Source organism: Saccopteryx bilineata, chromosome 5, assembly GCF_036850765.1.
Source record: "Saccopteryx bilineata isolate mSacBil1 chromosome 5, mSacBil1_pri_phased_curated, whole genome shotgun sequence".
NCBI lineage: Eukaryota > Metazoa > Chordata > Mammalia > Chiroptera > Emballonuridae > Saccopteryx > Saccopteryx bilineata.
The window spans coordinates 108,685,756-108,711,827 of NC_089494.1; the positions used below are offsets into that span (position 1 = coordinate 108,685,756).

The window sequence follows — 26,072 nt, forward strand, 5'->3', positions numbered from 1 at the left end:
TCCTGTTTATCTCTCTCCCTTCTTCTCTCATTAAAATCAATAAATAAAAATTTTAAAAAAAGATGGAAAAATGAATGAGCAAATGTATTCTGAATTCAAAGAGTTTTAGATTAGCAAAGGAATGTAAGTACATAAATTACTACAGTACACAATAAATCTTTAAATACTACATGAAAGAGTGAGTGTTAAGGATGTCAAGAAAATAGAGATTTTTATTTTAAACTGGTGAAGAAGCAGCATAGGCAGAACATAAAGAATGACTTCATATAAAAGGCTATTTTCGTTGCAGCCTTTTGCAAGGGAAAACTAGCCAGCGGTCTTACGTGTCATATAATAAAATTCACTTAGGAGTTTAAGTACAATTTGTGTTTCTCTTTAAGTTCCTATCAAGCACTATATTTGAAAGCTTTCTTAAACTACATACATGATATTTCTTCAAACTATTTTAGTATTATTATCACATATCAACATATTTGATATTATAACATTTCAAAGTATGTCAATATCTCTAGTCAGAGATTAGGGTTTACATCTCTGGCTCACCCACATACAGAGTCCTGAGAATAAACAAATAAAGTCTCCAAAATAAGTGAGGCTCTTAAACAAGCAGTCCCTCAGATTCTCACTTAGAGCTCATGTCATTCATACAAGACACACACCTTGTAAGTCTGGATGTCCAGGAAACCTTTAATTTGCATAACAATGGACTTTCAAAAATAACTTTGCAGGTTCAGATCATTCATAGTCATTCATTCATTAAATATTTATTGAGCTTTTATGTGCAAGACACGACTGTACACAAGGACTAATTAAAAGTTAAAAAACAAAGCGCCCTAACGAAGTTATTATATCAAACTGTTCAGTGTGTGAGGTGAGAAGGTGTACAGGAAGGGCCAGCAGAAGACAAAACATAAATGCTTCAACTATCCAAAAGTCCCTAACCTGGTAACTAATAGATCATAGGGTAAGAAACAGTACATACCACAACCACAGGAACTCTGAGAGAACTGTTCCAATAAGGCCATTAATGATAATGCACATTAATACTACTTTATTGGGAAATTCAAAGTCCTCAAATCCAGTATAATGAAGTAAAAAAAAACCTGGCCATAAGAGCAGCAGATTAAACAGACCTACAAAACCTAAATATGTACAAAAGAGAAAAAAGTTAGTGTTCGTAATTCATTTAAATTTTCCAACCTTATAACTCTATACTTAGAAAACAGATTTTGTACAAAGGGTTCCCATAGCTTTTCTTAACTGGAACTTTTGTTTCTTTGTCTTTATAGTCAGTCCTGTGAATAACTCAACACCAGAAAGAAAACTGTACCAAGCAACTGGTGATCACGGAGTCAAGATTCAAATGTCCACATTGCGTGGAACAACTACTGCAGAATAAACCCCTTAATTCAGAAAGAAAGGTTGCTAACTTTAGCTACTAATAACATACAGGGTGGAGCAAAAATAGATTTATACAGTGTGTCCGGAAAGTCATGGTGCAGTTTTGACCGGTCACAGGAAAGTAACAAAAGACGACAGAAATGTGAAATCTGCACCAAATAAAAGGAAAACCCTCCCAGTTTCTGTAGAATGATATGGCAGCATGTGCGCATGTGCAGATGATGACGTAACACCGTGTATACAGCGAAGTAGCCCACAGCTCTGCCAGTTGAGATGTGGACGGTACAGAGGAAAGTTCGGTGTGTTCTGTGGCTCGCTAAATTCGAATCCATGACCAAAGTGCAACGTGAGTATCAGCACATTTATAACGAAGCACCACCACATAGGAGTAACATTACTTGATGGGATAAGCAGTTGAAGGAAACTGGCAGTTTGGTGGAGAAACCCCGTTCTGGTAGGCCATCAGTCAGTGACAAGTCTGTAGAGGCTACACGGGATAGCTACCTAAGGAGCCCTAAAAAATCTGTGCATGAGCCCACATCGAACTGCACTGAATAGGTATGAAACTGGGAGAGTTTTCCTTTTATTTGGTGCAGATATCACATTTCTATCGTCTTTTGTTGCTTTCCTGTGACCAGTCAAAAGTGCACCATGACTTTATGAACACACTGTAGTTGTGAGTACACCAGAGTTTATTCTTATATTATTATTATTATTATTATTATATTATTTTCCACATGAACAATAGTAAACCTGCTTTTGCCCACCTGCAGTGTCCTAAAAGTTAAATAACTGGTGTGTGTTTGTGTGTTTGTATATTCAACCTAAATTAATTATAAGGAATTGTATGGTTTGTTCTCTGATTCAACTAATAGTTAAGTTTAAAGCACCTGTGCTATACTAGGAATAATGGAAGAAGGTTCCAGAAAGAATAAAATTCTTGGTTCCTAACCCCCCAGAGCTCATCAGCTGGTTGGTGAGATAACACATGCACAAGTACCTATTCAGTAGACTAGTTTTAAGAGAGAGTGTCATGTTCAGTGGTTAGAAGTGTGTGCTCTGCCATCTGACTGCCCTGGGTTTTCTGATCCTAGCTCTACCATTTACCTAGTAGCACAGACCTTAGGAAAGAGAAGAAGCTCTTTTAAGGCTCGGTTTTCCAATCTATAAGTGTAAAATAGTATTTTACTGTTAATTAGGTTACTGGAAAAATTGGGTAAGACATAAAATATAGTACAGTAGCTAGCAAAGAATACAGTTAATAAAGACTAGCTATTATTATAGAAATGTAAGTTAATATACTAATGCATATTTATATACATGTGAGGACTATACAGAGAAGACTATAAAATTATAATTTTATAGTAATTTTTATTGCACTTTCTATAGTTTAATATCACGGATCCACTATAAAATCCATGAGGTAATTATCAAGCCTTTTTTTTTAAAAGAAAGTTACTTTTCAATAGCTATATATTTTATATTGGCTGCTAAATAATAAACAAGTGTTTACGATGTTTCCTTAATTCTAAACAAGACTGGAGCACCTACTCTACCTGCTGCCATCTCACAGCCGCCCTCTAAATGCCTTCTCTATAGAACTGCCTCACACAGCAAATAAGTCTGCCTTTCCCAGGAAGTCTTCCACCAACCCACTCGGCACCATCTACAGCCAATGACTTCACTTACAAGGCTGGCCCTTGAGGCTGAAATCCTAATGGCTCAAGGTCAGGACATCTCTGAGGAGTGCCTAGACTTATTACCCCTGCCTCCCCCAGCCATGAATTTGGCCAACCCTCAACTGAGCCTGAGACCATGTGGCTCTTTCCTCTTCTCTACCCTGCTTCTCTCTTCCCTGCAGTTTTCCTGCAGAGCACCCCCTCAATAACTCATTCACACAAAATCCCTGTCTCGTACCCTACATCTACGAAACCAAATTAAAGACATCTAGTGATAAAAATAAAATCAAACAAAATGACAACCATACAGAAGGGCCTCATGATTTAAAAGGCTTATATAACATTAAAAAGTTGTAATTAAAATGCCAAAATTGGCATAATTAGGAACCAAATCTATTTTCTGGTCTCTAAACTACCAAGGCTGTAAAACCCTACAGAAATTGATGACATTTGGACCTACAAATTGTTTAATCTATTCTCCAGACCCTCCAGTATCGGCCTGCATACTTTCCTGTTCTTCACTGAGGTGAGCGCTCCGCACAATCATGCAGACCTACTGGCTGTTCCCCAATGCTGGCGCTTCCCTGTGCCTAATTTGAGCAATACGAATGTTCATGTACGTCCTCGTGCCTCCTGACCATAGAGTACGAGTACAAAAATTTATTTTAAAAACGTGTAAGACAACATTAAAAAAGGCAAATGTATGTTTTTCTTGGTTCCATAAATTGGTTATCAAACAAACATGATTTTAAGTTAATAAACCTGAACAGGAAATAATTTCATTTTTTTGAAAAAAAAAAACTGTTGGTCAAATAAGTTTGTAAATATGACATATATGTTTGCTCACTTATAGTTTGCATTGGGTGTGGGGGACAGGCTGTAAGCAGGCAGGGTCCTTATACCCTAAGGCTTAGTTTTAAAGTTAAGCTTTTCCCCACATCCTTGAGTGTTGCATGATAGAGGGTGGTGCATTCTTAAGAGGAATCCCATTATGCCTCAGATAAGTGACTTTGTGTCAGAGACTTCCTTGTTTGTATATTTGACTGAAGGTTTTGATTCCTACACTATAAAATGGGGCAGAGGAGCCCATGCTGCAGGAGGGCAGAGAAAGGCCACGTGGAGGAGAGGAGAAGCAGCCAAGATGGCGGAGTGCTGAAGGAGAAGTCACAGTTTGTGCAGAGTTTGTGCAGAGAGAAGGAGATGAGGAACAGAGGTGAATAAGGCTAGTGAGCTAGAAACCTTTGATTCTAGGAAACTCGGATAAGTTAGTGGCTTTGGGAGCCCTGAATGCAAAGGGAAGTGTTTTCCCACTGTGTGTATTTCTTGCCCACTGGGTACAAGCTAGGATTAAAACTAATGGCCCACCAGTTCTTGGCTCCGTTGTTTCATTACCGTCTGTCCAAATCAACTGCGAACCTGCATGGGCCAGGCGGCTGTGATGGTGGCCGTGGCTACTGGCCATACACCAACCTTGTCTATTCTAAAGCTCAGGTCAAATCAATATTGCTGTCCACATCATATCACATACGAAGACCAATCAAGCTACATGTCCATGTGTGTTCTCTTTATTAAATTAAGGAATTTTTCTTGCAAGTTGCCAAAAGTAAAAAAGAACACAAAAATATTAGCATTTCATTCTATTCCAGATGGAATTTTCTATGACTCTAAAATAAGATATTATTAAAATGGCCTTCATATTTAAGGTATGATTAGTGAATTCTGTACTTCAAAAAACCTTGAGGAATCCCTCAGTTTGATAGTTTTTCAAACATTCTATTTTTGTTACTCTTTAGATAAAAATATTCAAACTGCTTTTAGTATAAAAATATTTTCTACAACTTAAACGACAATGCAGAAAGCCTAACAAAGCCGTGCTTTCTAGAATCAAACCCCACACACAACTCCACGTCCCGGCCCTCCCAAGATCCTCTGTAAATCAGTTGGCAAGCTGCTCATCTAGTCCAATGTCCTCATTTTTCAGAGAAGTAGGAGATAAATGAAGTTATAACAGCTATATTCCAGGCCTCCTGACACCCTGGAACCTATACTTTGAACCCTCATTACAAGGCTTCAGACCTGAGGCTTCTTATCTTTTGGTATTCTGGTATCTTTTGAAAGATATCCACAGATTCCTACAGATAACAGAAGCTTTTTAGTGAGCTGATTTTTTTGGAAAAAGAGAATTTATAAATCATACCAGGTATTTTATTTACCAAAATGAAGAACAAATGCCAGAAACTAGAATTGGGTAATTTGAAAAATGTATGTCATAAAAGAGTCTCAGTCTTAAAGATAAAGTACAAATGGAAAAACCTTAAATGGCCCATAATTTTAATGAAAAGTACATAGACTGGACCAGTATTTTATATATCACTTGGGGGCAGGCTCCCAAGTCTAATCCTTCAGAGAATTCACCAATGACAAAATGTGTAACACAACAGGTATATCTCATGCACTTTGTAACAGCATGATTCTGTCATATGAATGAGGAAAATGTCTGACACGGGCTGAAGACATTAATGTAAAAAAAGGTGTTAAATGAGTTTCTTTCTTAATGTCACATTGAGGGAATGGGCAATTCCTCATAGGTATACCACTATGCTGGACAAGGTGAGAGAAAAATGGAAATTGGACTTCATAATCTTTAAAACCTAATGGTTTTACAGAATTATATGCAGGGTTGGGGGAAGGCTTCCCTATTCCCTTCAAAAAACAAAAACAAAACCCTACACTGACCATTTAGGGTAAAGAGCCTCACAAGTTAAACATATTCTTACCAAAGAACATTGGAATATCCAACTTATCTTCTCTGTCTACTTTTCTCTTAATCATAACAATATAGACAGCATAGAGCATGGCTCCAACAAGAGACCAAATGGAACCTGTAAATATCAAGATAATGATTTAAAGCATTTGTTCATTAACTCATTCAACACATACCTATTTAAAATCTAGCAATGTGTCAGATCCTATTTCAAGAAATGAGCGTGCCAATACAAAGAGCTAAAGCATAGCCCACCCCATATGCAAAAACACTCACCTCAATGATTTCACCAAATATTTATACATTATAATATTAAATTTCTATAAGTAACTTGTTTTAAATTTTGGAATGCATACTTCCTATTTCCCCTACATAAACAATTTTTACCACCTGACACAGTCCAACTTAACAGTGCTTTTTTCCATCTCTAAGCTGTTGCCATGTGTCATTTTTAACATATATTCCACTACCATCTTCAAAGTCCTATTAAAGTCCCATCTGTCACAGAGCAGCATCCTCTCTCTATTCTGCTGAATTTCCACCCTACCCTGTCTTCTATTTTAGATATCACACTTCCTATAGTTAAATGTGGTATTATTTTATTCTCTTGTGGCTTCACTTTGTAAATTTCCTACACTGATACAATCAAGAATTCCTTGAAAACTGAAAACACATAATTTATACTTTTTAATGTTCCAAATATCTAACATAATTCAGGGCTCACAGTGCATGCATAATAAATTCTCTCTTTAATGTATTAACTTACTCTCAAAAACATTTAAGCCTTTAAAAACAGCTAAATAATGTGCTGTCTGCCAAGTGACCACATTCAATACTTTAATCTATTATCCAAAAGTCCAATGTTTTGTTATATGTTTATCAAACATTTTTTAATAGCAAAGGGAAAGCCTGTAGACAAAATCTCACACACACACAACAAATACGTATATTGTTTTACACATACAAAGCTGCTCTAGGTGAGGAGGAGGTGAGGCAATTAAAAACAGAGCTCATTGGACAGGAACCAAGAATAGCTTAAAAGTATTATTCTAGTCAATAAACTTCAAATATCTAAAGTACCCAGAGGAAATCCATTAAGCTGGGTTCAGATTATATTTGTTTTTGTTAAATCTAAACAATGGATCCAAAATAAGGGAACAATCTGGCAGATACCACCTTAAAATTAACATCAGTGGTAACATCAACATCATGTTTCTTCTGATAGAATGTCCTTATCAGAACATAATATCGCTTCCATGGTATTCTTACCAAAAGCGTGTAACATAAATTTAACCATAAGGAAATATTAGACAAACTCAAATTGAGGGACTTTCTACAAAACAACTGGACAGTATCCTTCAAAAGTGTTAAGGTTACTGAAGAGAAAAACTGAGGGATTGTTCCAGATTAAAGGAAATTAAGGAGACATGCACGTAAATGCAACAAGAATTTTAGTGGGAAAAATGGTGAGACTTAAAACGGACCACAAACTAGATAATATAATTCTAGTCAATGTTGAGTCCTGATTTTTATAACTGTACTCTAGTTATGTAGTTTACAGCAGTGGTCCCCAACCCCCAGGCCGCGGACCGGTACCGGTCCTTGGGCCATTTGGTACCAGTCCGCAGAGAAAGAATAAATAACTTACATTATTTCCGTTTTATTTATATTTAAGTCTGAACGATGTTTTATTTTTTATTTTTATTTTATTTTTATTTTTATTTTTTTCTTTTCATTTTTTCATTTTTCTGAAGCTGGAAACGGGGAGAGACAGTCAGACAGACTCCCGCATGCGCCCGACCGGGATCCACCCGGCACGCCCACCAGGGGCGACGCTCTGCCCACCAGGGGGCGATGCTTGTTTTATTTTTTAAAAATGACCAGATTCCCTCTGGTACATCTGTCTAAGACCTACTCTTGACGCTTATCTCAGTCATGTGATACATTTATCCATCCCACCCTAAAGGCCAGTCCGTGAAAGTATTTTCTGACATTAAACCAGTCCGTGGCCCAAAAAAGGTTGGGGACCACTGGTTTACAGAGAATTTGGGTAAATGCTATATGAAAATTCTGTGAACTATCTCTGACTTTTTAAACATTATTTTCAAGGGCCAGTTGGCTCAGTGGTAGAGCGTCGGCCCGGCATGTGGAAGTCCTGGGTTCAATTCCCGGCCAGGGCACACAGGAGAAGCGCCCATCTGCTTCTCCACCGGTCCCCCTCTCCTTCCTCTCTGTCTCTCTCTTCCCCTAATGCAGCCAAGGCTCCACTGAAGCAAAGTTGGCCCAGGCGCTGAGGATGGCTCCATGCTCTCTACCTCAGGGAGCTAGAATGGCTCCATGCTCTCTACCTCAGGAGCTAGAATGGCTCCAGTTAAATTGGAGCAACAGCCCAGATGGGCAGAGCATTGCCCCCTAGTGGGCTTGCCAGGTGGATCCCAGTCGGGCACATGCGGGAGTCTGTCTGTCTGCCTCCCCGCTTCTCACTTCATAAAAATACAAAAACATAAAAACATAGACCCTGTTAGTGTCCACCCTCTGTGCAAGTGTGTGATGATGACATGACAAAACTCCCTTGTCTGCTCTTAGACAAAGAATGCAGCACCAGACACTTACCTATTGTATTTCTTCCAGCAGATTTTTCAGACCCTGACAGGTTTACCAGCACAACACCTCCAATGCTATGAGAATAACAGTCATTACTGATGAGCAAAATAATAAATTCCTTAAAAGGACTAATCATATAGATAAAACTTATAAATGATCAAGACTAATTTTGGGGTAAAAATGTCAAAGAATTAGTAATCTAATTACTATCTAACAATATTACTTTATAAAGATGATGTCATTGTTATTACCATTCCTATTTTACACAAGAGAAAACTAAGCACAAAGAGAGGAAGTACTTGATCAAAATCAGACAGCTGAAACGCAGGAAGTCCTCCTAGGGAGTTTAAGGGAAGTGTCCAGGCACAGAGCAGTGACGCAAACACAATTCTGATAGCTAATATGCACTCATCTCTCCATTAAATCATTCGGCTACCTTCGCTGCTTTATGTTTTTTTTGTCACAAAAACAATAGCTTTATCAAATCAACACATCTTTTTTGAGTACTGTTGGTGAGCAAAGCCCTAAGCTACGCCTTTGGTGACATAAATGTTTTGGCCTTCAAGGGCTTACAGTCTCACAGGGAAGACAAGACATTCACAAAGTTATATAAAAATAAAATATTTAAATACACTTATTGACAATATTGATGTTATACAACATTTTCTAATAAATTATACATAAAAATGAATGACTGAAGCTGAGAAAATCAGGGAAGACTGCATGTCTTATGGGAGAAATAAAAACCAAAACCCAAACCAAAAGGAGAACTTGTTTTAACAAAAGGAAATGGAAATTTGGGAGTTTATAGGCACTCAGTTGCCACACAAACTGAACTGTGAATGACAGTACAATGCTCAGGAAGTCTGCAATCACATCCATGGGAACCAAAGCTGCCTTGGGGTCCTTCCCTCCTGTTACCCTTCCTCGGAGGCTTCGAGAGCTAGTCAAGGATGTGGCACAGGGCTGAGTAGTAAAATGCCTATTCCAACTTTCTTCTATCCTCATCTCTTTGTCTGTACAGTACATTATAATATAAATTATCTTCTATCACTACCAGAAAAATTTTAAACATCATACTTTTAAGCAGAGTAAACAAGCTACTAAATACTACATTCTTAATACTACATTCTTACCTTAAAACTACAGCTAATAGTTTAGAAAGAGTAAATCTATCTCCACTGTTACTTGGAAACATTGCAGCGAGAATTAAGGTAAAAAGTCCTATGGAGAGAAAAAGGTGAAAAAAAAGATACACTAGCTTAAATACTGTCAAAATTATTTACTACCAATTTAATTATTCAAATAAGTAAATTATACACCAACTTTTAAACTAATGCTTTGTCATTTTTAAAATAACTAAGAATAAGATTGCAGTTACCTAGGCTGAAATGTTCAAGTATCATGCACAAAAACAGCCTCCAAACTAAACCATGTTTATTTCAACAAAATAGATCAAGTACAGTCCTATTTCTTTTAAACAAATAAGAGGGTTAAACTGAGCATTCAGAGAGCATTTGGACCTCATCATAATCAAGCCGTATGCTAGTTATTTTTACAGCTTCAAAAGCAGTTTTTTTTTTTACCTTCTAGCTTTGGATGGTGATTCAATTTTAAAAATAAAAACACCTTTCATAAGGCAAATTATAGTTCTAAGTTAAGATAAGCAATTATATTTAGTTAAAGGGTCTAGAGAAAGATCTTTGGAAAAATATGCAAAAGAAAAGACAACTGTAATACAAAGAACCAGCATATTGTTATAAAAAATACTGTCAAGTATTTGTTAGAAATAAAAATAGCACAAGGGTATGGCATATAAAGATTAAGAAGTACACTAATGTAATGAGAAAAAACAAAATAACTTATAACAAGACAAAAAAATGAGTATTAGGTAGACACGTATATATAGTGTATTAGAAATAAATCTCAATTCATAATGCAGATTTTGAAAGTAGATTTCTTACCAGAAGTTGAGGACAAAATATTAACGATAGCAACTTGTGTGTCTGAAAGTGCTTCTTGATATGACAGATTTGCCAAAAACCACTAAACAAATAAAAAATAAAGTAAAACTAATGAATGACGTTTATATTTGCCATTAAAATGTATAGAGCCCTCTTTTATTCTCCCCCTATACACTGTTATTGTGAGAGGTTTTAAAATCTGCTTTGTACTGAAAAATCATAGGTCCAAATTAAGAACAAATATTTATAATCAGACCTAAGATATTTTCCCTTAAAAAATAAACAATAGTTAAAAATTAACATTCAGATCTTTTTAAATATCTGAACAAAATTTAATATCAAATCAACTTTAAAACTTTTATTAACCAAGCACTGCTAGCACTATATTAAGTTTACATAAATCAAACTTAAGTTAGGGGAAATTCTCAAACATTAAAATGTGTGGATTACCAACGTAGCACAATGAGAAAAGAACAAGATGGTGCCAGGAAGGAGGAACGGAACTAGCTAGCTAGCTAGACTGCTTGATAAAAGGCTATCTTCACTTTGAAAATACACAAATACCCAAGAAAATGGTGAATTTACTGGCTAATTGTGATTGTTTCTCTGATTCTCAGTTTGGAAACAAAATACAGAGTTCTCACAACTTTAAATATAACAAAGGAAGTTTTACAGCTATGAGAATTGTTTTTCTTTTTTTCTTCCCTTTTGCTCATCTAGGCTAGGACATTCTTCTGTTCCCAATCATGTGCCTACTTTGATTTAGAGAATAACAAATAATTCTTTTGATGAAGCCTGGTGTGTGTGTGTCTGTCTGTCTTGCATGTGGTATACTGAGTTCATTTATTCTTACTGCTATCAGATATTCTAATGCATATTAGTACCACAACTCATCCAGTTTTCTGTTGATGGACACTTTTTGACTATTTTAAACAATGCTGCCATGAACATTCTACTGTATTCCTTCTGGGGCATATGTCTATGAGTGTCGCTAACATATATACTAAGAAGCAGGTTGCTGAGTCTATCAAAGTACATTAACAACTTGTCTGTTCTTGGCATCTCTGTTACTTAAACAGATTGACTAGATAATTGCATTCCACTGAAGAATAATTTGTCTCTATTATGAGAGACAACTCTTAATTTGTCTTGGAACTTAATTGTTAAATGAGTATTCTAATTATTAGTATTTACATTTCATTTCAATGAAGCAGCATAGATACATTTTAGAGCACTGCTAAAAGGTAGCAGAGAGCTGAGAGTTTCCATTCAGTCAAAACTGTACTTCAAGGCTAAAGCCATAATGAAACTATGGCAAAGTTATTCTGATTCTACCTGTAGTCCTCTGACTGATAATTTCACTTGACTTATAAATAAGAAAATGAAGTTGCAATTGGTAAGACGGGCAATATCAAACTTATATGGCAACAGGAGCCACAATCTACTTGTAGCAGAAGTGCTAGAAAAGAGGAAGAAGATCCTGCCTTTAATAATCTCTTGGAGATTTTCTTTAAGAACAGATAATGCTCATCAGATGATAATTAGTTTTCTTGGACCACTTTCCATACCACTTTAATCCTTAAATATTGTGCTCATTTTCCAAACAATCTCACTAGTCTCTGCTAATGCAAGATAAAAAAGTAAAAACAGAACACTTAATGGCAGGCATTCAAAGATCATTAACAACTTATTGTTACTTATGAAGTTTTTCCAGAAAGACTCCCGTTCTCCACCTCTCTCAAACCTCCATTCTCTGGCTCTCAAACCCACCGCACCCTCATCACAAAGAAGATCCATCTCAATTACCTGGCAATAAAAATTACCTTTACAATGTTTCCTTTCAATATGCCAGAGTTAAGGACAACTGCTTACTAAAAATTAATCTACCGCAAAAATGTATGTAGTATTTATTTCATGAGTGGTAATTCATTTTTAAATGACCATAAAAGGTAGTCTTGGTAAAGACTATATGACCTTTATTATATCTTACAGAAAAAAATTAAAACACCATAAACCCTTAGACAATAGATATTAAAGGAAGACTGGCAAATATAAATCCTTAACCCCTTTGACCTGAGGTGTTCAGTACATAAGCCAATGTGGCTTCTGAGCAACTGAAATAGAGCTCATCTAAACTGACATGTTTAGAAATTGAAATTGAAATAAAAACTGAAATGAAATTGAAGTGTTTAAAAGATTTCAGTACAAAAAAGAATGTAAATTACCTCAATAATTTTTATATAAGTATGTTGAAATATTTTATATATAGTGGGTTAAATAAAAACAAAGTAGTAAAATAGAACAAAGTAGAACTTCAACTTGTTTTTTTTTTAAGTTAGCTACTAGAAAATTTAAAAATATATATGTGACCCGCATTTGAGGCTCATACGTATTTCTACTGAACAGCACCGCTCTAGCCCTCATCTAAGCTTATCACTCCATTAAATGAAGCTTCCAAAAAAGCTACAGATCTGGACTGTATTGCTTTAACTTTCTACAGAGTTGCTTTTAATAAAGATGCTCTGCATTTGTTACTTACTTAAGATTGATTTTTTAAAAAGATTGTTAAAGGTGAAAACAATCCAGTGTATATCAACAGGTAAATGGATAAATAAAATGTGGTATGTACATGCAATGGGATATTAGTCATCTTTAAAAAGGAAGGAAATTCTGACACATGTACAAGGATGTCATGCTAAGTAAAATAAGTGAGTCAAAAAGGAACAAATACTGCATGATTCTACTTATATGAGGTACTTAGAGTAGTCAAACTCATGAAGACAAAGAATGGTGACAGGCGAAGTAGGAGGGGGAGTTACTGGGTACAGAGCAGGCGTCCCCAAACTACAGCCCGCGGGCCGCAATGCGGCCCCCTGAGGCCATTTATCCAGCCCCCACTGCACTTCTGGAAGGGGCACCTCTTTCATTGGTGGTCAGTGAGAGGACCACTGTATTTGGCAGCCCTCCAATGGTCTGAGGGACAGTGAACTGGCCCCCTGTGTAAAAAGTTTGGAGACCCCTGGATAGAGCTTGCTTGGTAAGATAAGAGTGCTACTGATAGAAGGTGGTAATGGTTGCACAACAAAATCAATGTACTCAGGTGTACTGAATTGTACACTTAAAAGAGTTAAAACAATAAATTTTATGATATGCATATTTTACCACAATATTTTTATTTTTCTTTTTTACCACAATATTTTTAAAAGGCTATTATCTGCACATATCTGTCGGTAAATGTGCTAAACAAAATAGTGCCTCAATGCATTCTCTCAGAGTTCTGAATTAGGAAAATGTTTACTTTATCCAATGAAAGAAGAGACTTGCTTTTAATAGACAAATAGGCTGTGTGACCCAGGAAGTTTTCCTCACTGCCTTCTTGCCAATTTGCCTGGAGATGAACTGTGAGCTCAGCTGAAATAGCTTTCTTCCTTTAAGTCAAAGTTCATTCCTGATATAATCGTCCAATTTCGTGGCCAGCTTCCTCCACAGCCAACGCTCTACCGCTGAGCCAACCAGCCAGGGCTAAAAATAGTATTTATTTTTAAATATTTTATTTATTAATTTTAGAGAAGGGGGAGAGAGGGAGCAAGAAGCATCAACTTGTAGTAACTTCACTTTAGTTGTTAATATTAATTGCTTCTCACACTGGATTTTGAACAGGCGACCTAAGCAAGCATTCTGGGGCCAACGCTGTTATCCACTGCACCACCAAAGGTCAGGCACAAAATAGTATTTTATTTGCCATGATTATTCTTTGTGAAATCTTAAGCATACTTTCAGTTTCTATATTAAAATAATAGAGAGGCTATAACATTATAAGAAATTCTGCAAAAATGTTTACTATACTTTCTAAAATATGACCATACTTACATGAATTTAATATAAAACTATAAAAACACTATTTGACTAAATCAATATATACAGTAAAGTCTTATCTGTATATTTACTACTCCTTATATACAGCACAGTGTAAAAACTCTATTCATTGCCTGACCTGTGGTGGCACAATGGATAAAGCGTAAACTGGGAATGGTTCAATACTCCAGACTTGCCTGGTCAAGGCACATATGAGAAGCAACTACTGCGAGTTAATGCCTCCACCCACCCCCCTTTCTTTCTCTCCCTTCTCTGAAATCAATAAATAAAATCTAAAATAAAATCTTAAGCCTGACCTGTGGTGGCACAGTGGATAAAGCGTCAACCTGGAAAAGCTGAGGTCACCGGTTCGAAACCCTGGGCTTGCCTGGTCAAGGCACATATGGGAGTTGATGCTTCCAGCTCCTCCCCCCTTCTCTCTCTCTGTCTCTCTTTCTCTCTCTGTCTCTCTGTCTCCCTCTCTCTCCTCTCTAAAAATGAATAAATAAAATAAATAAATAAAATCTAAAAAAAAAATAACTCTATTCATTATTCTGACCATAAGGCAATGCCTAATTCTGAATACTAATTGTAACATTAAAGCATTTATTACATTCTTTGTGTGTAAGTATTTATTAAGTTCAATACTGTAATTCTGCAATGATACCAGGTAGCAGAGTTTAAAGTTATGATTAAGCAACCTAATAGTCTTACACTTCAGCAGTAGAGTTAGCATGTATATGGTCTCAAAATTCCAGTTCCAAACATATAATAAAGAGAAGACCTACCACAAAGCAAAAAAAAAAGCTAATTTTTGCTACTTGAGTTGTAGTAAGTTTCCCCACAGTTTTGAGTAAGGATTCCTGTTCTTTCACAGTAGGATATGACATGCGAGACAACTTAGCTTCCAATGCATGACTTGACGGAAGCTGTCGAATCTCCATGATATTACTGAACCTTACACGAGACTTTTTGGGAGCTGAGAAGAAAAAGTATAGAACAAATCATTAAACTTTCTCCCCACATCTAACAAAAATCACAAGTTTTAATACTGATAAGTGCATATTATTTAACCCATCTACGATCAGACTGGGTAAAAAAAAAACCTAGAATTATATTATTACCTGGGGCAGCTTTGTTCAAAGAGTTAACAGAAAAATGTTTTCATCTATAAAAATGTTTTAACAGTTTAAGGTAGGCTCAATATTCAAACAAGATTTCTGCAACTATATACATATACAACTGCCTAGTCTAGGATTATAGTATGATTATTAATAGCATTTATAGTTAAACTTTGGATTTCTTCTCATACTCAATCTATGAGAATAATGCTCTAGTTGAGCATGCAGAACACTCCTCTATAGGTCCATTTTGTGCAAGAGAACATTATGGGTAAGTACAGTGCCTTATATTGAAGCTGATGTTCTTAACTCAAAGAAGCAGCAAAATTCCTATAACTTGCTATCAAGTTTTTGATGGCACTGTTGAAGAAAATATTGTTCATTAAAAAAAAAGAAAAAGATATATATGTATATGACCTGACCAGTGGTGGCACAGTAAATAAGAGCATTGACCTAGGACACTGAGGTCCCAAGTTCAAAATCCTAAGGTCACTAGCTTGAGCACAGGATCATCAACATGAGCCCAAAGGCTGCTGGCTTGAACCCAAGGTTGCTGCTGGCTTGAGCACAGGGTCATTGGCTTGGCTGGAACCCTCCAGTCAATGTACACACGAGAACCAATCAAAGAATGACAAAAGTGCCGCAACTATGAGTTAATGTTTCTCACCTCTCTCCCTTCCTGTATCCTCTCTCGCTAAATATGTGTGTCTGTGTGTGTGTGCATAATATATATACAATATATATTATGTATATATTGTGTGTGTGTGTGTGTGTGTGTATATATATATATATATATAAAATAGGAGCTTCCAGTCAAACTTCTGGAAGACTACAAGTCAAGCCAATACCACATGCAACAGAAGAACTGCCAAGTGATCACAAAAATTACTAAGTTTTGGGATGGCTTGAATGAAACTGAGATTTTCACCCATTTCTAAGATATGAAATACTAAGTTTTGCTTACTTTTTTCAGTATCAGTGTTTGTGTTTTCAGGTTTTTCACTGGGAAGATCATGAAATTTCACAGGAACATACAGAGGTTCACTCTGTAACATCACAGAAACAGACACAAATATAAACAAAAATATAATAGCTGATATATTGGCTAAAATTTAAGTGGATGGTATGTAGGCACAGATAGCACCCAAAACATGACTTTGACCACCATGTTTATACAGCATAATTTTCCCAAAATTCATTTTCAAGACTTAAAAAGGAAATTCAAATGATTCACAAAGCACAATGATAGAAAATAATCAGTTTAACGTTTATAAGTGTAACAATACAGCATTGGTATGCTATGACACTAATATTCAAATTTCATAAAGGCAGACTTCTCTCTCAATAAACAGATTATCTCCCATTCCTTTTCATACATTATTTTAACAAACATGTATTGAGTCCCACTATGTCGACACTGTTTGTTCTAAGTCCTGGAATATAAGCGTGAATAAAAAAGTCTCTGGCCTGTGGTGGCACATTGGATCAAGCGTCGACCTCAAATGCTGAAGTTACTGATTGGAAACTCTGGCTCTCCTGGTCAGGGCACATATGAGAAGCAACTACTGCGAGTTAAGGCTTCCTACTCCTTATACCCCCCGCCCCCGTCTCTCTCTCCTTTCTCTAAAATCAATAGTATCTTAAAGACAAAGTCTCTGTCTCAGTGATCAGGTAGTCCAAAGGAGAAAACAGACAATAAATAGATATTCACCATATAATATGTATATATATTTGCCAAATTGCTTCCTCTTATTACTTAAGATTCAACTAAAACTAAAAATTCCTGAAAACTTTTATAGGATAGCTACCACTTAACAGTTCTTACTATGTGCCAGGTATAAAGTCCAGAGCAGTTAAATGTACATTTCTCATTAGTCCTTACAACAATTTTATAAATTGATATTTTAAAGGAACTTTTCTAAAAGCTGAACTATAAAATAACCCAGTGGTAGACAACAGAATTAAAGCCAAGTTTGTCCAACTTTTAAGTGGACAAACTTAAAGGTCTATACTTTTAAGTGGTTCTAAATTCCTCAACTGTTTTTGCAAATATTCTTCAGATGATCTATATTTAAGAAACAATTTTTCAATTAAGTTGTTTCTTACATTAACATAAAATTGTATTTTATGCCTTTGATTTCTCTTTTAACTCCTGGAATAGAACTCTGCCAGTGAGAAATACTCAGTTAAATGAAAATAGTGTCTTTGTTATAGTGAACTCTTCATTACAGCATTTGGCCTAGAACAATATGATATATCCATCTTACAGAAACAGCAAAAATTAGTAGAAGTACTCTTAGAAGAGTAGGCTGCCATCTCACTTCTGCCTTCTAACTGACAATAATCTTACTGCTGCTTAATATCCCAGAGAAAAGAAATGACATTTTCTGTAAGGTTCATATACTTTCACAGCACCTGATAACCTACCATGCATACACAAACAAAACAATCAGAAACTGTACTGTCAATAAAGTCACCAAGCTTGGGCTTCATAAACTGCTACTGCATTTTACAGTAACTTTAAAATTCTTCTCAAATAGAATGCCACATTTTGAACAAGAAATTAAAAAAAGATGTTTTAGTAATGGTCTAAAAACAATGATTTTTACATACTATCTCTCCAATGAGATTATAAATGCCTAAAATGTAAGTGAATAAATTATTTTACTTGCTTGTTTATTACCTTCCCAAACATATGCTCTCAAAACACTAGAATGTTTCCAAAGTCAAAAACAAGTGCTTAATACAAACAAAGCACTCTTAAAAAATTTGTGAAATAAACAATCTTATATATTCTCAGTGTTACGCAAATACATTTGTTTCTAAGTGATAATATAGTAATAAACACAGAGTGACAAAACTGGTAAAAAACAAAGGACAAAGGACTTTCCTTTACTATTTTCACTCCTTAACTATTTCCTCTTCACCTCTCCCCAGGAGGGGCCAACTGCTTACTTTTTGGCCCCAGGTATCCCTAAGGAAAGAGAGTACCAAACTAAAATGATCAGAGAGGGCACCCAAATATATATATATGTAAAATATATTTTATCCTGTTATATATAATGTATATATCCTAATATAGCTGTGGTGGTATCAAAGCTATTTCAGTCCTTCTCGCTATGGCTCAACTCCACCCACTCCATTCCTGACAAGAAAAGAAACACTTACCAAAGAACTATTCATAGTTGTATCTGTTGTGCAAGCAGCAAAATAACCTTCAGCATCTGCAAACTACAGATAACAGGATAAAAATTTCTATTAAACTCGTGTTATAAAGTAGGATTAGTGTCAGTCAAAAGAATAGAACCAAAAATCCAGAGTAGACCCTGGCCAGCTGGCTCAGTGGTAGAGCGTCAGCCTGGTCTGTGGATGTCCTGGGTTTGATTCCTGGTCAGGGCACACAGGAGAAGTGCCCATCTGCTTCTCCACCCCTCCCCCTCTTGCTTCCCTCTCTTTCTCTCTCGCTCCCCATCTTGCAGCCATGGCTTGAATGGAGCAAGTTGTCCCCAAGCACTGAGGATGGCTCCATGACCTCCATCTCAGGTGTTAAGAGCTTGGTTGCTGAGCAACAGAGAAACACCCCATATGGGCAGAGCCCTGTAGTGGGCTTGCTGGGTAGATCCTGGTAGGGGTGCATGTGGAAGTCTGTCTCTCTGACTCCTCTCCTCTCAATGAGTAAAAATAAACAAAACAAACAAACAAATAAATAAATAAAAAGCCAGAGTAGACCTATAAGAATATAACTGTTATTAATAATAATAGCAGCTAATGCCAAGTATTCAACCATGCAAGGTATTATCATCTTCATTTTATTGATAAATAAAATTGAAGCTGAGAGATTTCATCTAAGTAACACAGAATGAAAACCCAAGTTAGTCTAATTCCAAAACTTACGCCCCTTTCACAATACTATTATAACATTTCAGATTAGTAGGAAAAGGAAAGAATGGATGAGTTAGTGAAAAAGAAAAATAACATCTTAGTATAATCATAATAGTATTAACCTCAAGAAATCCTTAAATGGTTCTCAGGGACTGGTTAAATAACTTGCCCAAGGTCACAAAATTAGCAGTGACAGAACGAGATTCAAACACCAAAGTCCATGCTTTTAGGGATGCTTAAATCAATAAGAAAATGTCAATGCAAAAAAATGAACAAGATAGCTCTGGCCAGTTGGCTCAGTGGTAGAGCGTCGGTCTGGCGTGCAGGAGTCCCAGGTTCGATTCCCGGCCAGGGCACACAGGAGAGGCGCCCATCTGCTTCTCCACCCCTCCCCCTCTCCTTCCTCTCTGTCTCTCTCTTCCCCTCCCGCAGCCAAGGCTCCATTGGAGCAAAGTTGGCCCGGGCGCTGAGGATGGCTCTATGGCCTCTGCCTCAGGCACTAGAATGGCTCTGATTGCGGCAGAGCGACGCCCCCTGGTGGGCATGCCGGATGGATCCCGGTCGGGCACATGCGGGAGTCTGTCTGACTGCCTCCTTGTTTCCAGCTTCGGAAAAATACAAAAAAAAAAAAAAATGAACAAGATATAGACAACTGGCAAAAGAATTCTATTGTGCAATAAATATATGAAAAGGCAACCAAAACCATGCATATTAAACAAGATGCCACTGATCACTCAAGTTGTCAAATGTTGGGGTTTTGGTAAAGGTTCAATCTCATATACTGCTAACAGATATAAATTAGGTATAACTGTAAGACTAAACTTATTTAATTAGGTATAAGGCTAAACTTATCATTTTATTTTATTCATTTTAGAGAGAGAGAGAAAGAGAGGAGGTGGGAGGAGCAGGAAGCATCAATTCCCATATGTGCCTTGACCAGACAAGTGCAGGGTCTCAAACCAGTGACCTCAGCGTTCCAGGTCGACACTTTATCCACTGCACCACCACAGGTCAGGCAAACATATAAATAACTTTTAATGTATTTGCATAAATATATAGCTATAGATAGTAACAAATACTTTTTTATTTAGAAAATTAAATTTAATGGTATGACACAGATCAACAAGAGTACATAGGTTCCAGGTAAACATTTTTATAGCACTTGAACTGTTGGTTGTGTTGTATACCCATCACCCAAAGTCAGATCATTTTCTATCAGTGTATTGTCCTTGTCTATTCCCCTCCCCCCAACCCTATCTCCCTGGTTCCCACTTCACTTTTACCTATGTTCATGAGTCTCAGTTTTATATCCCACCTATGTGTGAAATCATATAGTTCTTAGCTTTTCTGATTTACTTATTCCACTTAGCATAATGTTGTCAAAGTCCATCCATGTCATCGTAAATGGCAATACATCATCATTTCTTATGGCTAACTAGTATTCCTTGTATATATGTACCACATTTCTTTATCCAATCCTCTATCGAGGGACACCTTGTTTGTTTTTATGTCTAAGCCACTGTGAATAATGCTGCAATGAACATAGGGGTGCATATGTCTTTGCATATCAATGTTTTCGAGTTTTTTGGGTAGATACCCAGTAGAGGGATTGCTGGCTCACTCTAGCTACTAAGCCAGCCGGCCAGGGAATAGTTCTATTCTTAATTTTTTGAGGAACTACCATACTTCTTCCATGACTCTATCAGTTTACATTGTCACCAGCAGTGAATGAGGGTTCCTTTTTCTTCACAGCTTCTTCAATACCTGTCTTGTTGATAACAGCCAATCTCACAGGTGTGAGGTGGTATCTCATTGTGGTTTCGATTTGTATTTCTCTAATAGCTAGTGAAGATGAGCATCTTTTAATAAATCTATTTGTTGCTTGTGTATCTCTTAGTGGGAGAAGAATCTGTTCAGGTCCTCTCCCCATTTAATTGGATTGCTTGCTTAATTGTTGCTGAACTTTGTTCTTTATATATTTTGGACATTAACCTTTTATCAGATCTCGTTTGTAAATATCTATTTGGTAGGCTACGCTGCCTTTTTGTTCTGTTGTTGGTTTCTTTTGCTGAAGAGAAGCTTTTTAGTTTGATATACAGTCGTCCCTCGCCATATCGCAGTTCACTTTTCACAGTCTCACTGTACTGCAGATTTTTAAATTGTATATATCTAATTTTATATCGCGGATTTTTCACTATATTGCAGGATTTTGCAGTATATAGGTATTTTTATATATTTATAATCTTAATTATTTTTGCAGTAAAATAAGCATTTTCTAGCCTAAAAAAATGAAAATATAAAAAATATATAAAAGATATTAATTAAAACATATTAGTATTCACTGTTGAGTACCCATATAGAATTTTGCATGTTGCTAAAATTATGTAGGTTTAAGACTGTAAGAAAGTGTTTCAGAGCATAGGAAGTGTTCATAAGAGTGTGGGAAAGGTTTATAAGACTATGGGGAGGGCTTGTAAAGCCTTAAAATATATATAAATAATAAAACAAATATAAGGTTGCTACTTTGCAGATTTTCACCTATCATGGGGGGGGGGTTCTGGAAACTAACCCCTGCCATAGACGAGGGACCACTGTGGTCCCATTCATTTATTTTTGCCTTTATATCCCTTGTCTTTGGGGTCAAATTCATAAAATGTTCTCTACAGCCAAGGTCTACAAGTTTAGCAACTATATTTTTAGTATCAAATATTTATAGTGGCCTTAGAATGATGAGATTATGGATGGACTATTCTTGTTCTTCTTGTTACAATAAACATTTATCACTACTACAATTAAAAAACTTAGCATTGCCCTGGCCGGTTGGCTCAGTGGTAGAGCGTCAGCCTGGCATGCAGAAGTCCTGGGTTCGATTCCCGGCCAGGGCACACAGGAGAAGCGCCCATCTGCTTCTCCACCCCTCTCCCCCTCCTTCCTCTCTGTCTCTGTCTTCCCCTCCCGCTGAGGCTCCATTGGAGCAAAGATGGCCCGGGGGCTGGGGATAGCTCCTTGGCCTCTGCCCCAGGCACTGGAGTGGCTCTGGTCGCAACAGAGGGACGCCCCGGAGGGGCAGAGCATCGCCCCCTGTGGGCAGAGCGTCGCCCCCTGGTGGGCGTGCCGGGTGGATCCCGGTCGGGCACATGCGGGAGTCTGTCTGGCTGTCTCTCCCCGTTTCCAGCTTCAGAAAAAAAAAAAAAAAAAACTTCGCATTAAAAGATGTTCTAGTAATACTAAGTTACATAGAAAGTTATTCATGATAGCAAGTTATAAAACAGGATATAACAGTAAATTTTATTTTTGTAAAAAATGAAACAAAAATGCATACATGAAAAAGAATAGCAGGATATATGTGAAAATACTGTCAACAGTTATTCCTTGAATGGTAGAATTTATCATTTTCTTCTTTTTGTCTATCTATATTTTCTAAATTTTTTATGATGTACATGTATGAATACACATACATACAACAAGCCTGAATGTAATAGGACAATGCATCTGCATTCTTACAGTGTATATGTATTACTGTTGGGACGGTGAACACACAATGCAGCATACAGATGATGTGCTGTGGAACTATGCACCTGAAACCTGTATAATTTTGTTGTCCAATGCCAAGTCAATAAATTTAAAAAAAAAGGTTAAATATTTTATATACAGGATGGGGCCACAGTAGGCTTACTATTGTGAATACATGAAACATAGTTTATTCTTATATTATTTATTATTCTATTATTTTCCATGTGAACAAGTGCAAACCTAATTTAGCCCTACTCTGTGTGTGTATATATATTATATATATTTTTATATATATATAATGTATATATGTGTGTATTCTATTGAATATATATTCACATATTTTTCATACGTTAATTTTTTTTGTTCATACGTTAGTATATACTTCCAAATTTTACCTCAAAAATAGTTACTGAAAGGCCCCTGACAAAAATCAAATGAGTACATTTCTCAAGAATGTACTCATTAGATAAAACAAAAATAATAGTTTTTTAATCCACAAAAATAGAGGAAAGAAAAGAAGTAGCAGAGACAGAAAGTAATCCAGTGGTTACCAGGGGCTGGGGGGAGGGGAAGATGGGAGTTGTTTAATAGGGACAGCGTTTCTGTTTGGGAAGAGGAAAAAGTTCTGGGGATGGATAGTGGTGATGGTTGCACAACCAAATAATTGTAGTTAATGCCAATGAACTATATACACTGAAAAATGTTTTGGATGGCAAGTTTTGTTATCTATATTTACTACAACAACAACAAAAAAAAGAATAAAATGGTTAAAATGATAAATTTGATATTATGTATATTTTACCACAATTTTAAAAAGAGAAAAAAGAATGAAAAATAAGGATTTAAAAAAAGGATGTAAGAGTTTTATATTCTTCATTCTCAAAAATTCAATTTCTATTTCCATGAATCAGCATGTTATGCTACATCATTGAATGAATATAATTTGATTAGCCAAACATCTGAAACATGCCCTGAAATGTGCTATTTTCATTTTAATGCATAAACCTTAAGTTATTTTGCTTCTACAATAAACTTTACAACCAACTAGATGATTCTCATTCACTCTGCAGAAGATCAAAGATCCAGGCATCGTTCCTATTCCTTACTTACATTTTCTTCTCCACATTAACTGATTTTGGCCAGCTGAAAAAATTTTAACTACTCAAGATACCCTGAAGTAAGGAGAAAAAGGTGATTACATACCTTTGAATTCTCATGTTACTTTTTTTAAATTAAATTTAATGGGGTGACATTGATCAATAAGAGTACATAGGTTTCAGGTGAACATCTAGCATTTGAACTATTGATTGCATTGTGTACCCATCACCCAAAGTCATATCATTTTCTGTTACTGTGTATTTGTCCCTCTTTACCTCCCTCCCACTCACAAGTTATTCTTATACCAAAGTGATTAAAAGAATATAGTTAAAATTTTGGACAAAAGTAGGTTTTTCTTATACTATGTTCACTCACATAACTGAACCACTTAAAATTGGACTGTCCTTCAAGAAACTAATACATCTTTCAACTTTGAAAAACTGTAGCTCTCTCCAACAAACACTTCAAATTTAAAACTTACAAAAGCAGCATGCTTCCCTCGAAATCCTCTTGTACACTGTTGTCTCCACGGCTTCCAAATGATAAAGCCCAAAAGGTATAGAACAAACATAGATGTTTTTGCAAAGGTGCTGAAGAATGGTTTGTTGTATTGAGTAAAAACATACTGTAAAGAAAGAAGTTACTTAAACTATGATATTACTTTAAACCTTATTTCTTATCGCTAATAAAATGAGGTCATTATATAATTTTTAACTATAGAAGTTCACTTGAAAGGGAAACCTCTATAGATATTATAAAAATATTTTAGATTAATTTCTAAACACTGTATTTACCTTGCATAAAAAGGATAATCTGCCCACACAAAGCAGGAATAACTTGCAAAAAAAAGTTCTGTTCAACATTAAGTGAAAACCTACTATGCAACAGTATTTATGTTAGGGGCTAATGAAAAATAAGACAGGATTCCCTGAAAGGAAATATATATGGAGAATACATAGGATAAGGTGCTCATGACAGGAGTATAGAAGGTACCATAAGAGAACCAAAGGGAAGATAGACCATTTTGAAGGTTATAGAAGTTTCCTGAGAAAAGCTATTCTTAAGCTGTCTGAAGAGCTGAATAATAACCCAGAAAAGAAGGTAATGAAACAGAATGGTGTATGAAGAAAACTACATGAAATTTAATGTTATTAGGAAATTATACAAAACATGTAATCTTTGTTTAAATTGAAAATATCAGTATGAACTCATGATTTCTGCTTTCCTAAAAAAAAAAAAAAAAAAAAAATCCTAGCTTTGTGCACTGAAAGACCTCGAGAAAATGACAAGCCTGGAGGAATGAACACTTCTAGAATCCAAACAGGGAACTGAACCATTCAGATAAAAGAAACCATGGGTCTGCCTTGGCTGGATATCTCAGTTGGTTAGAGCATCATCTGGAAGCATGAAGGTTTCCGGTTCGATCTCCAGCCAGGGCATATGCAGGAATGGATCAACGTTCCTGTCTCTTTCTCTCTGTATTCCTTCCTCCTCGCTAAATCAATAAACAAAAAAAGAAAAGAAAAAAGAAACAATGGGCCTAACCGATAGTGGTGCAGTGGATAGAGTATTGACCTGGAACGCTGAGGTCGCTGGTTCAAAACCGTGGCCTTGCCCAGTCAAGGCACATACAAGAAGCAATCAATGAACAACTACTAAAAGTGAAGCAATTACAAGCTGATGCTTCTCTCTCTCTCTTCCCACCCCCTCCACCCTCTAAAGTCAAATCTTAAGGGAAAAAAAAAAGAAGTTATTGAAGAAATGACTACATTCAAGTATGGGGCAAAAAATGTACCAGATAAGCCCAGGGTATCTTCTGCCAGAAAGCAAACAGGATGTTAAAGATTAATGGGGTCACATTAAAAGTGTAGGAGAGACAACTTGAGGGGCTTTCAATGGTGGTCAAAGATAGAACAGTTTAAACATCTAAAGAAATAACTACAATTGTTTGAAACATCACATACACAAAAATCCATGCATGTATAATGACACTCAAAAAACCTCAATGGTTACTACTGCATGTTGTTAGGCAACATTAAACTAAAATAAATAAAAAGAATAAAGACTTATCCAACCTCTTCTATAAAAACCATGTTTTGGGATAACCAAACAGTAGTTGTGAAAAAGTTCTTAAAGAATTTAAGCCAATAAATGCAAAAGGAATGACCCTTACAAAAATCACCACTTCACC

General features: G+C 36.2%; 1 protein-coding gene across 2 annotated transcripts in view; it reads right to left on the bottom strand.

The window, feature by feature from the left end:
* SLC35F5 (solute carrier family 35 member F5) overlaps positions 1 to 26,072 on the bottom strand; it is a 43,788-nt gene that overhangs the window by 12,651 nt on the left and 5,065 nt on the right. Inside the window, exons 4-12 of one of the 2 annotated variants that reach the window (XM_066279159.1) lie at positions 24,363 to 24,506; positions 18,557 to 18,619; positions 16,353 to 16,434; positions 15,056 to 15,246; positions 10,413 to 10,494; positions 9,585 to 9,672; positions 8,458 to 8,522; positions 5,858 to 5,962; positions 983 to 1,142 (exon numbers count right to left, since the gene is read on the bottom strand). In XM_066279159.1, coding sequence (XP_066135256.1) covers positions 983 to 1,142; positions 5,858 to 5,962; positions 8,458 to 8,522; positions 9,585 to 9,672; positions 10,413 to 10,494; positions 15,056 to 15,246; positions 16,353 to 16,434; positions 18,557 to 18,619; positions 24,363 to 24,506 — 980 coding nt within the window. The remainder of the gene's footprint in view (positions 1 to 982; positions 1,143 to 5,857; positions 5,963 to 8,457; positions 8,523 to 9,584; positions 9,673 to 10,412; positions 10,495 to 15,055; positions 15,247 to 16,352; positions 16,435 to 18,556; positions 18,620 to 24,362; positions 24,507 to 26,072) is intronic. The other variant, XM_066279158.1, reaches the window with a different exon arrangement.